Here is a 12835-nt window from a genome sequence, read left to right as displayed (position 1 = left end):
CCCCTGAAAGTGAGGGGCCTTGAAGCTTGAGCTGCATTAGCTTAAGCTGCATTAAGCTTTAGCCACATTAGCTAGATCCACTTCTGGATGCTGGGTGGGGTTGCAACAGCAGACATAATGGGAATCAAAACGGAAATACAACTGAAAGTGTAAAGTCATATGCTATGTATGACTTCAAAGCAGTGATCACAACCCCAAATGCTGCTAGGCACCAGGAGGTAACATAACCGAGTGAAGCAGACAAGTTATGAGTTAACACAGGAGGGGGGGTGGTGACTGGTAAAACAGCACTACTTAGCACCACCACTAATGTACATTGTTGCCACGTCTCAGATTCCAACAGAAGCTCAAAATCTGAATTTTTACATGAAACCTCCCAATTTTTAAAAATTAACTCAGTTTTTAGAATCAAACACTGGCAAGGCAAAATAAAGGGAATAGAGTGAAGGATGCCACTTTTTACCACTGTATAATAGAAGGGAAAAGATACCTCCTACTCAAAATTAAAAGGAAACTTAAGCTTAGTTTGTTCAAGGAATGATAAAAGCACGCTTTGTGAAAGAGTTTGTATACCTGACAATAAACAATTTTTGCTCAGGGATTCTACATCTCAAGGACTCTAATTTACACTAAAAAATCCTAACAGAACCCAAAGTGTTCTATATGTCAATAAAAGAATAGGAAAATTTTTTAAATACATCATAAGCAGCTATAAGGTTGACCTCAATTACATCTGGCACAGCAATTTTCTGGAGATTAAAGCTCTCACGTCTATTTGAGATGTGCTGTTCCAGTGCTGTCCCAAAGCTGATCTGATTCCACACTGAAAAAAGTTGAATCCTGCTCCTCAGCTTTTAAAAAATGACCACCAGTCTGAAAAATAAAAATACTATACTGAGTAAGCATAAGCTTTTGAGCATGCCCTCCAACTTGATTTTTGCAATGCCCCTTAAATAGTTCTAATGAGGTATTTGAGGCTACCAGTATACAGCTCAGCATGCAGATGTGCAGGCCAAAATGAGGTAAACTGGAAGCAATTTCATATCATTATAGCAAAAACCTTAGCCCAAAAGAAGGCTTACAATTACTTCTTAGCCCGGTTGGCCAAGCCAAAAGAGACCACTGAAAACTAATTTATCAAGCAAGGTCTGTGGTACAGCTAAAATAACAGAGATCACCTGGCCTGGTCAGCAAGCACCATGGAATGGTAAGCAACTCTAACGTACATGTGAATACCATTTTATAAACTCATTTTTCTGCTTTCCATAATGTATGAAAAGAAGTGGAGTGTAAGGGAGTGGAGAGGAAATAGCAAACTAAAGAAACAGTGCCAAAGATACAGATCTTACTCAAGGACTTGCTATTAAATTATAATCCAACTTGTATCCCTTGCAGAGACAAAATAAGTCAACAGAAAACCCTGAAATTAGTGGGTTTGTGATTTGTTGCTTTGTATATTTCTGGTATTTTATACTAACCCAAATTTTCCTAAGGCAATGACTCTCTGCTTTACTGGGTCCTGTGGCCAGATACAAAGATTAGGATAGGGACATGAACAGGATTAGGATCCAAGGCTATTTGTTTTGCTTTTTGCTCTCCAGGAACTCTGTGTGTATGGAGAGGTAGCAATCCAAATCAGTGAAACTGCTCCTCATTTACCCAGCACCTTCTATCTATCATTAAAAATGAGTCAGCCCCTTCCTCACAGCATATGCAAAAATTAACTCAAAATGGATCTTAGACCTAAATATAAGAGTTGGAACTAAAAAACTCTTAGAAGAAAATGTATTTGTAAGGCTTGATCTTTGGCTAGTCAATGGTTTCTTAGATATGACACCAAAGGCACAAGCAATACAGATAAAAAATAGACAAAATGAAACTTTTGTCCTACAAATGATACCATCAAAAAGTGATAGGACAACTACAGAATGGAAGAAAATATTTGTAAATCATGTATCTGGTGAGGGACTTGTATCCAGAATATATAAAGAAATCTTGCGATAATAAAAAGACAACTCAACTAAAATATAGACCAAGGTTCTATTTTTTAGTTGAGTTGTTTTGCATTTCTTCAAAAGATATGTAAATGGCCACTAAGCACATGGAAAGATTCTCAACATCATTAGTCATTAGGGAAATGTAAATCAAAACCATAATGAGATACAGCTTCATACCCACTGGAATGAATAAGTTCAAAAGACACGTGTGTTGGCAAGAATGTAGAGAAATTAGAATCCTCATACACTGCTGGGAATATAAAATAGTGCATCGCTATGGAAAACAATTTGGCCATTCCTCAAAATGTTTAACAGAGAGACTACATGACTCAGCAAATCCACTTCTTGGCATATGCCCATGAGAAATGAAAACAGGTCTACACAAAAACTTGGTACACAGATGTTCAAAACAGTATAATTTCAACTGTCAAAAAGTGGAAACAACCTAAATGTCTATCAACTGACAAATGGAGAGAGAAAACGTGGCCCTCCCATCCAATGGAATATTATTCCATATAAAAAGGAAAGAAGTAATGATACATGCTACAACACAGACGAACCTTGAAAACATTATGCTAAGTGAAAAAAAAAAAAAAGGTTACAAAAGACCACATAGCATATGACTCCATTTATAAGAAATGTCCAGAAAAGGAAACTCTACAGGGACAGAAAATAGATTAAAGGTTGTCTAGAGTTAGGGTTGTGGGTGAGGCAGAGGGAAGAGGGAGTGACTGCCAATGGACATGGGTTTTCTTTTGGGGTGATAAATATGTTCTAGAATTAGTGGTAAGAGTTGCAGAACTCTGTGACTATACTAAAAAGTACTGAAGTGTACACTTTAGATGGGTCTATTCCATGTTATATGTATTATATCTCAATAAAACAATTAAAAAAAGAATTCCTCAAGCTTCCTGATCACAATGACAGACAGCAACACAAATATGCCTCCTCTTCATCTCTAAGCCCCATTAAAATGACAGCAACAAATTTCATAAGTGCTGAGAAAAAGAGGAGACATTAAGTCAGAGATTTTAATGAATTTCTATTTGACAAAAGGTTGATGGGATTATACTCACAGACAAAATAAAGCAGAAATTCTAATCCAGAGCCAACCTAGAAGGCCACATTTGTCCTAATGGTAGAGCCACAGAGAAGTTACAAACCTAGAGTCAGCAAGTATCCATATCTGAGACGGAAAGCAGCACAAATATCTCTGTAATTAACTGAAGAATTATCTAAAGAATAGCTTCTCAGGCTGGCTCCTCTTCCTTTCCCCAACGCAGAGGCTTGATCACATGAAGGCCTTTAGCATGGATATAATAGGTGGCAGGCTCTCCCTGCCCTCTCGGCCACCTCACAACCGCCACCCAACAAAGATTCTACCATAAGAGGAACTCCAGGGAAGCGGATGTGGCTCAAGCAATTGAGCTCCCATGTACCACATGGGAGGACCCAGGTTTGGTTCCTGGTACCTCCTGGAAAAGACAAGAAAGACAGAAAGCTGGCACAACAGGCAGGCATGGTGAGCTGATGCAACAAGATGATGCAACAAAGGAGATGTAAAGAAGAAAGACAATGAGAGACACAACAAAAGCAAAGAGCTGAGGTGGTTCTAATGATTAAGTGTCTCTCTCCCAAATGGGAGGTCCCAGGTTCGGTTCCCGGTGCCTCCTAAAGAGAAGATGAGCAGACACAGAGAGCACACAGTGAACAGACACAGAGAGCAGACAGTGAGGGCAAACAACGGGGTTAGGGGCGGATAAAATAAATTTTAAAAAAAGGAACTCTAGCCATCTGGATTTGGGGAATTAGTCTTGTATTCATACATATGAATAGAAAAACAAATTTTAAGACATTTGAGGAATAACAGAGGTTTCCAAGAGCAGTTTCAATTTATTGAAATTTATTGACCCTGGATGAAGGAGAAATTCAGGAAATAGAAGGGAATCTTTTTTAAAAAGACCATCAAATCTTTAGAAGGATCCAAGGTATTAATGCATCCACAAAAAGAAAGACTGCAATGAAAATGAACAATCAGAGAATGAGAAAGAGTTCTTGAAATTAGGATTATCAAACACTTCATCAGAAAGAATGGAAGATGATATTTGAAAAAAAGAGAAAAAATTAAGACCCAAAGAGTAGTCCAATCCAGGAGGACAAACAGCGATCTAATAGGAATTTCATAATTAAAGACCATTTTAAAAATGGAGGGGAAATAATAAAAATAAAACAACAGCACAAATGTTTCCAGAGCTAAAGAGAGATAGGATCAAAAAGGGCTTAACAAGTGCCATACAGGAAGAACAACTAAAGACTCTCACTTCCTGAACTACAGGAGGGCAGAGGTAAAGAAGAGGGCCTGAAAAGGGTTCCAGACAGAAAGGGCAGGTGATCCATAAAGGGTCCACATCAGGAGAGCAGCAGCTTCTCTGGAAGCTAAAGGCAAGCGAAGCAACGCCTTCAAAGTGCTGATGGGAAGTGATCTGAACTGGATTTCAAGCCCCAGGGAGATAAGCAATGAAATATAAAAACAAAGTAGTCACTTTCAGATATACAAAGCTTTGGGAGTTGTGCCAGTCCCAGAGCCTCTCTGGAAATATGCCCAAAGGATGCACAATACAGAAACAGGAACCCAAGAAAGAGGTACGGAATCCAAGAAGAAGTAAAGCTCATCAAGTGTGCAGTAAAGAATTCTGCCAAAGTCTAAGAAGAGCAGCTGTATATAAGCCTAGAAAACGTCTGATACAAAGTAGGAAAAAAACTGTCAGAAGGAATTTCCTGCTACAAGTAAAACAGTCCTAGAAATAAAGGGAAATAAAGTGAAAACATAACGATCAGTCTATAAATTATGTCTCCACCTCTCCCCAACTCCTTTCTCCTCTGTTCTGGTCAGCTGTATTCTCCCTTAAACAACACAGATTACAATCATAGTATTTACTTCTCCTTCACTTCAAGGTCAACCATACGGATTTTACATTTTGTAAAAGCTAGTGCTAGCGTTAAAACGATTAGTCAGCCTCTAGTGAAAGCAGAGAAGTTTTTCCTATAGTTCCAGAAGAGAACGTAAATGCCATATCCTTGTAAACAAAGGTACAATGGATGGAGGCTTAGCATGGGGAAGGAAAGCAGGAAGGAAAATGCAGAGGCACTCAGCGCTCATTTTACCTAAGTGTCAGGCAATGGCTGTTTAGAATCGATGGCTTAAGAAACTTCCAGCTATTAATATCTTAAAGTCATGAATGTAACCAAGTAAAGAACTGAGAAATAAAAATATAACTGTGGGGATGGGGCTTGATAGAGTATGAGAGTCAAACTCCTCATATTTCATATTATAGAATTAACCGATACTTTAAAAAAAAAGGTAAGTTAAGAAATGCAGGGTATAAGGGTATCTATGCAGGCAACTATCAGATGAGCTTATTATAAAAAGAAAAGAATATAAGAAAAAAATCAACAGTCGAATGTCATTGCCACTGGGAAGGAAAATGGGGTACAGAGAGTGGCAAGGAGTCTCTGAGGAGTCAAGAGTCAGGCTTCACGTGTTCGTGCATAGAAAAACACCAGCAGAGAGAGACCAGCATGTTACCAGTGGTACCCCCAAGGGCAGGCATGGAGAGCTGAAGGTGATGCTCGCTTTTTCCTGTGTCTACTTCAGTAAAGGCTGTATTGTTTGGATTATGCACATTTATGATTTTGGTAATTAAAAATGCAGAAAATAAAAAATAAACGCCTACATCTGAGAGAGTAAAAGCAAATCCTTTCATACTCCCCTATCCAATTTGATGCAGTGCTGTGATTGCTGAAGACAAGCACTCACACACACTGCAGGGGGCATCTGAATTGGAACAGTCTTTCTGTTAAGAAAGTAGAAAATGTATAAATGTATAAAATGTTTAAAGAGCCTGAACCACGTTCTTATTCTTTGACTTGGTAATTTTACATTTAGAAACCTATGATAAAGCAATAATCGGAGATGAAAAGATTTAGGGATAATATTTCATCCCAGTATTATTGGTAATAGTAGGGAAGCAGAATAAAAATAAATGTTCAGCAATCAGAAAATGAAATAAATTATTGTGTATTTACATAACATTATAACACACAGTAAGTGTTATTTTCATCATTTTAATAAAAATTATAAGTTAAGGAAAGGTAAGATAATACTTCATGAGCAATGCGTTCTTATTTATGTTAATAAATACATTTATTCAAATATATATATATATATAAAATGAGTCAGGGTGTTTAGTTTTGTTCGATGGTTCATTCCCCAGACCTAGACCATTAGTACAAAGTAAGCACTCATATACTTACTGAATAATGAAAAAATGTACACATGTATATGTAGGCAGCATATAAACAAAAAAAGACCAGAAGTAAACTCTGCCAAAATATGAGCACACAGTGATTGGAATTATGGGTCCTCTTTTGCCCTTCTTTTTACTTTTCTATAAATAACATTTGATAAGAAAGGGAGAAAAAAAAAAGGATCAAAAAGAGCTCAACAGTCCCTAATTTAAATACCAAAAATATACCAATAATATGCACTTAACCCATCCACTGGAGGGTTTTCTTGCTTGCATTTCACTATGGATATTTTTCATTTCTGCAAATCCCATTTGGTTATTTTTCAATACACCTGTTCTTCCTCCTCCTGCTTTATCCCAATGGTTTCAAACAAATCTATTTTATAGTTTCAGAATGTGTTCTTACCTCTCTGAGGGCTAATTCCCCTATTTGCTGTGTATGCTGACCTTTTCCCGCATGGAACTCCCTTCCTTGTTGTAACTATCATTTCTATTGTGAGTTCGTGGTTTTTAGGGGTTATTTATTTACTTGTTAACATAGGAGGCTAATGCGTCCTGAGTCATGAAAGTGGCCCTCGGATGGTTTTGCATACACTCCTGTGGTGCCTTATAGGATGTCACCAGTCCAAGACCAGCTTTATTCCATTTCTAGGCATCTTGCGAAAAGGAAACATGGACCTCTAACGCCTCGGTGCTGCAGTCGTGGCTTTCAGTTTCACCTGAGCAAATGCCCCACCTTTGCACTCAGAGCTCTGGAAAGCCAGTATCCCAAGCCCCAGCCTCTCTCTTCACCTCCTCCCCACCCCCAGCAGCCTCCAAGGAAATGTACACTTTTTCTAATCCACTTTCTCAGGGATAGTCCCCACGAAAAAGTTTTGTGCAGGGACTCGATTCCAGCTTCACACCTCGTGAGGCTAGAAGCCACAAAGACTGTCCCCACTTGAGTCAAAACCCCTGCCCCTCTGACCTGCTGCATGCTCGAGGTAGAGTTCCCTCTTAACTCTCACACTGACTCTTCGTCCAGTTCAAAAAGTATCCAATCTCACCTTAATTCCATTGAGTTTATGGGCTGATTTGGGGAGAACCGCTTTTTAACGATGGGCCCTGAACAGTTCAGGTGAAGGCGGGAGTACGGCGATGTGAAAACAGTCCACCTCCTCTTTCCTTTAGTGATCAGGTATGGCACAGAAGTGGCCCCTGAAGGCCTCCTTCAGAGCCTGTTTGCTCTGATTTTGATGTCGTTGTAACAACGCAAGCACTTATAAACAAGTTTCTCAAGGGGGTGAGCTCAGATGGCTTGTAAGCCTTTCTAATCCTGAGAGCCTGTTTTTTCTAAAGGAGCAGGCAGTATAAAATATCAAACACAGAATTCAGAACCAGGAAACCTACATGACAGTTCCAAGCCTGCCAAAAGAGTTTAGGCAAGTTCATTCATTCTCTTGGCCTCAGTTTCCAAAGACTCTGCTCATTTGATGATACAAGCTGGTTTCCTAACAGCTAAACAGTGATCGGGTACCACGTGCCAAGGTGGAGCTCTGTACTTAAAATCTCATTGTTTTCCACTACAGCGCCATGAAAAGGTTACTATCATTGTCCCTACTTTACAGATGAAAAAAACTGAGGTGAAGAGTGATTAAGTAACATGTCAGCTGGCTGCCACGTTAAGCCAGGACTCATGCTCACTGCTGCCACTCAGTAGCATTCAGTAAGCTGGAAGGACGGGGAGGCTACCTCGCAGCAGGAAGGAGAGCCAAGGGCAGCCTGTATGATTTACACATACGAACCCTAAAAGGCAGGCTTAGGACCATACGTGAAGATGGCAAAACCTCTCCACACAACTCAGTCACCCCCGAGGGCCCTTCCTTTACCTCACCACATACAGTAGACTGCACTAGAGCCTATGTCTCTCCACAGAGTCCACCAGAGATACTGTACCTGATTCTAAAGCATCTAAACCATGGGCCCAGGGCAAGATCTTTAATATCGCTGGAGATAATTTCCTCATTTATTTCTCTCAAAAAGCTTAAAAATCAACAGAGAATGCAGGAGAGAGACTTCTATAAACTCCCCATCCATGCCTCCCCTACACCCTTTCATTTTTCCACACGCTTCCACAGGTCACTTATTCTGCCTTCAAGTCACGGATCGGAGTTGGGCTCTTCTTCAAAGACTTCTTCAAGTATTTCTTCCTTCCAAAATAGAGACATAGACGCACATTCACTCTGGCCATCTAATGCTCTTGGAACTCTTCAAAGAATACACTTTCCGGAAACAAAGCCAGCGCTCGGCTAAAGTGTACCTCATCTGACCAGTTTGGAAAAGCCGTGCCAGCCACCTGAGCACGGCCACCCAGACAGGAAGTGTGTGGTGAGGGAAGCTGTGGGGTGCTGCCATCCATCTCTAAAGAGCACAAGTCTCCTGGTTAAGCCCCTGACGAGGCTCCTGCAGTACCAGCAGAGCCAGAGTCACAGCACGACTGATGACACACATTCCTTTAGCCCAGGGCTTCTCAACAGTTACCACCTACTGCCTTAGCCTCTTAAAAGCTCCGGAAAGCTGGACAACTTCCAGGAAGTAGCAGGAAGCAGGAAAACCAGAGAAGTACAGTTACCTCTTTCCTTTCACTGTATTAATGAACAGATCATGAGAATCCAGAACTCTTAATTCCCAACCAAGAGACTCTTCTCCCTAATCACACGTTCTCCGAAATACCCTAAGGTCTGCATCACTGATTCAAAAGCATCTAAACTATGCTAATCCTAGGGTCGACAAGTTACAGCTTGAAAGTGATCTCGAATCGTTCTTCCTAGAAACTACCACCATATCCCATGTAAACTCCTGTACTCTGGGAAAGTCCAAGCCCTCTCTCCCTAGAGCAGCAACACATTTCATGGGTCTATTCAGAAATCATAATCTGACTGGCCCCGCCTGACCTGGCTATGCCATTACTAGGTTATCACATCTGCGGTGCTGCCACCTATGCATTTCTAGGAGTGTATCCAAAAGTCACTGTCAGCATTTCCATTTCTCCAGCAGGCTGTTTCTGCAAGACTTAGTTAAGTCACTGTGTCAAGAATGAGTGTGCAAGTTGCAGAAACAGGCTAACACCTAACACAGAAACAGTAAACAGTCTGGTAACAGCTTCCAGGATTCATTTAGAGGAAACTTAAAGAAAAGTCCTATGTGGGGAGATGTCTACCCACTAAGTTCAAATAGAAACACTCTCCACTACCTTTTCCTATGGTACTGAGTTTGGTGGGCAGTGTTTGGAGGCAGCTGAATGTTCTATATAAAGACTTCAAAGACCTTTCTTAAATGATAAGACGTGCCATCATTTCTCTGAAAAGATACAGAAAAAGAATTTCCGAAGGCCAATATACACTTGCTTCTGCTGCCCTTGTTCTAATTTCCAGATCAATTCCTCTTGATTTATCTGAAACAGTACTTCAGTCACTTCCTGATTGCTTATTTGGCTAAAACGCAAACTCTTTACCCTGCTTTGGAAGGCTCTACAGGATTTGGCCCCTGCCTAAATGGTTCTCTTTCTAAACTCACCTCCCGCTAATATGTTTTGCAAACCAACCACACTGGTCTACTCCCTTTACCTCAAACAATTCCTATTTTCTGCCACCACACCCTTGCCCATGCCATTCCCTCTATCTGAAATGCCATCCCCCCAAATTCTATTAATCAGAATATAGTCATCCTTTAAGACCAAGTTCCACGTCTGCCTCCTCCATGAAGTCATCACCACTCCAGATGGAAGTGACCATTCTGTCCTTTGTATCCCTAATAAATGTAACCACATATTCAGCATATTCCACCTGACAGTGTTGTCATTTGGAGACATGTCATTTTTCCCAGATGAAAGAATAAGTTCCCAAAAGGCGAGAACCATGTCGCCTGATTCTTTGCAGCTCTGCTATGCACAGCACAGATGACTAGCAGTCATTAAATGTATTTGCTCAACTAATTCATGATAGTTTCACACCTGCTCAATAACATCACACTAGACACAGAAATACCACCAACCAGTTCTACCAAAGCAAATAAGAAGCGGAAGGTTTAAGACGTCATTTTGGTTTTGTCTTGGGTACAATATATCATAGAGAGTATTACAAAGAAAAAAAACAACGCAAAAGTCATGAATAAGGAAGAACCAAGTTTATCCATCAATAAGGCAGAGGACTATGTAGACATTTGATATTATATCTATCTAGCTAAGTAAAAAACACGTTTTATCAAAGTCAGAGAAAGTTTAATCAGCACAAAAATCATAAGTGGCATCCAAAGTTATGGTTATGCCAAGAAGGAGTTATAAACAGTCTTGGGTTGATAATCTGTATCCCCTGAGAAACAGTGAAAAGATGATTAGGTGTCCCAAAGCACAAGCTCAGAATAGTTAGGTACTTATGCTACATGATAAGTAGCATAAATGACTTTAGTACATAATAAGTATAAGAGATATTTTATGAAGCATACTCTCTTTAAATTGGGACACTGTGTTAAAAGCAGAATGATAATGATTTTTTAAAATAAATTAGCTGTTATGCACTGCATCGTAGAGTTCCCAACTATTCTCATATCTAATAAATATTCATTTCATTAAGTCAAAGGAAATTATAAAATAGCTCTGTGCACTTTGTCCTCTTGGTATTCCCTACAATATATTATGGGGGCAATTATAGAATCCCAGCAAATATATAAGTCATAAGTGTACAATTACTATTTGGCTTTTTCAACTGAACAACAACTACATTAGATCAGATTCCCTGTCTAGCCAAAGCAGAAATCAGTATCAGACAGAGATAGAGTTGAGGAAAGTTAAGACTGTACTTCTAAATGTCAACCTCAAAAGTCAGGAGTATGATGATGGCAATTATTGTGATAAATAATAATAGCAGCAAATACTTTTATAATATTTATTAAGTACCAAAGATGGCACTGAGATATTTACATATGTTAACTTATTTAATCATCAAAAGAACTCTGAGACATATAGTAGTATCACAATCCCCTTTTACAGATGAGAAAACTGACGCACCAAAAGGTTAGATAACTGACCCAAGGTACCACAGGTAGTAAGTTACAAGACCAGGATTCGAACTCAAGAAGTCCAAATCCAGAGCCTGGGCTCTTAGCCACATCAATATCTCTTTCCTGTCTAACTCCAGGACATGCCAATCCTTGTTATCAGTCTTCCAAAGTACATCTAAATGCGTAAAATTCTAAAAAGCTGTTTTTATGTTTATCTCATTCCTTCTCTGAAGAAAACACTTCTAAAAAATTAACTGCCTCATCCGGCTAAGAACATGAGCTTTGAGATCAGTCTTGGGATAAAGTCCTGACTCTGTTGTATAAATGACTTAAACTCTCTAAATTCTCTGTACTTCAGTATCCTCAAATAGAAAATGGGGATAATAGTAGCAACTTAGAGAGCCATTGTGAAGATGAAATGAGATCATGCATGCAAAGCACTTAGCACAGTAACTGGCACACAGCACTCAATAAATACTAGTTAATAGTATCACTATTACTAACACTAGTAATCATTCTTCCATGTGTTTTAAATTTACCTGTCTCAAAATTCAAGGATGTTGCTTATAATTCTAGTATACTAGAATTGTATAAATAGATGCAATCAATTCTTTTTTCAACAAGAGCTATGATCATCTCCAAAGTTATGATCACAGTGTATGAAAATCATTGTGGAAATTTTCCCTAGCAATACATACTGGTACCTAAAAACCAACACCAAACTTAAAGGAGTCGATAGATTCAACAATGGTAAATGTAGAAAAAGAAAAATTTGTGAGAATCACTTAATACTGAAAATTTCAAATAGCTGAGAATTCTTCAAGTCAAGAACATGACTTGAAATGACCTACAACAGGCTAGAAAACCCAAATCCTATGTTACTGAAATTCTACACCTTGAAAAGACTGTTTTGATGAACAATTAGAATGAACAAGTTTCACAGAGGCAGGAAGGCAGCAATGCTGATGGAGAAGCCGCATTCCATATCTTTTACCAAAAAGAGGGAAAGGGTGAGGAAGCACTTACAAATATCCAGAGTTTTCTCTTCAGATTTGCCAAATAAAAATTCATATTTGGCCTTGGCAACACTCTGGGAATGTGCTGATGCATTGTTAACCCAAACAAATGTCTCTGCCTGCAGAATTAAAACAAAACAAAGATATTGTTAAAAATACATCATAAAAATATATCATCTACTTGAAATAGTGCTCTACAGCCACTAAAATTAAAACTAAACCATAACATGAAAAAATAATACAAAGTCATCACTTCATGATTAAAACCATGTGAAAAAAACATACCATTGAAACATCTATAGTAGAATAAGGAAAAACATGAAAAGTCTGCCTTGATTTGGTGGTAGGATTATGGCAGGTTTTTAAAATTAAATCTGTTACCTTTGTGCAATTAGAAAACAATATTTTGCTTTAAAACATGCCATTTTCCAAGTGATTACCATTATCCTTAGCCCATAGCAAGAATATTTCTAATGTG

General features: G+C 38.9%; 1 protein-coding gene across 3 annotated transcripts in view; it reads right to left on the bottom strand.

Annotated features, from left to right (window-relative positions):
• The window catches only part of PSD3 (pleckstrin and Sec7 domain containing 3), a 483258-nt gene that overhangs the window by 326503 nt on the left and 143920 nt on the right, over positions 1–12835 (bottom strand). For 2 of the 3 annotated variants that reach the window (XM_058290063.2, XM_058290064.2), the window contains exon 2: positions 12368–12476. In XM_058290063.2, coding sequence (XP_058146046.1) covers positions 12368–12476 — 109 coding nt within the window. Of the gene's footprint in view, positions 1–769; positions 874–12367; positions 12477–12835 lie in introns of those variants that run through there. The other variant, XM_058290067.2, reaches the window with a different exon arrangement.

Source organism: Dasypus novemcinctus, chromosome 29 (genome assembly GCF_030445035.2).
Source record: "Dasypus novemcinctus isolate mDasNov1 chromosome 29, mDasNov1.1.hap2, whole genome shotgun sequence".
In the NCBI taxonomy this organism is placed as follows: Eukaryota; Metazoa; Chordata; class Mammalia; order Cingulata; family Dasypodidae; genus Dasypus; species Dasypus novemcinctus.
This window is presented reverse-complemented; position numbering and strand designations above follow the sequence as displayed.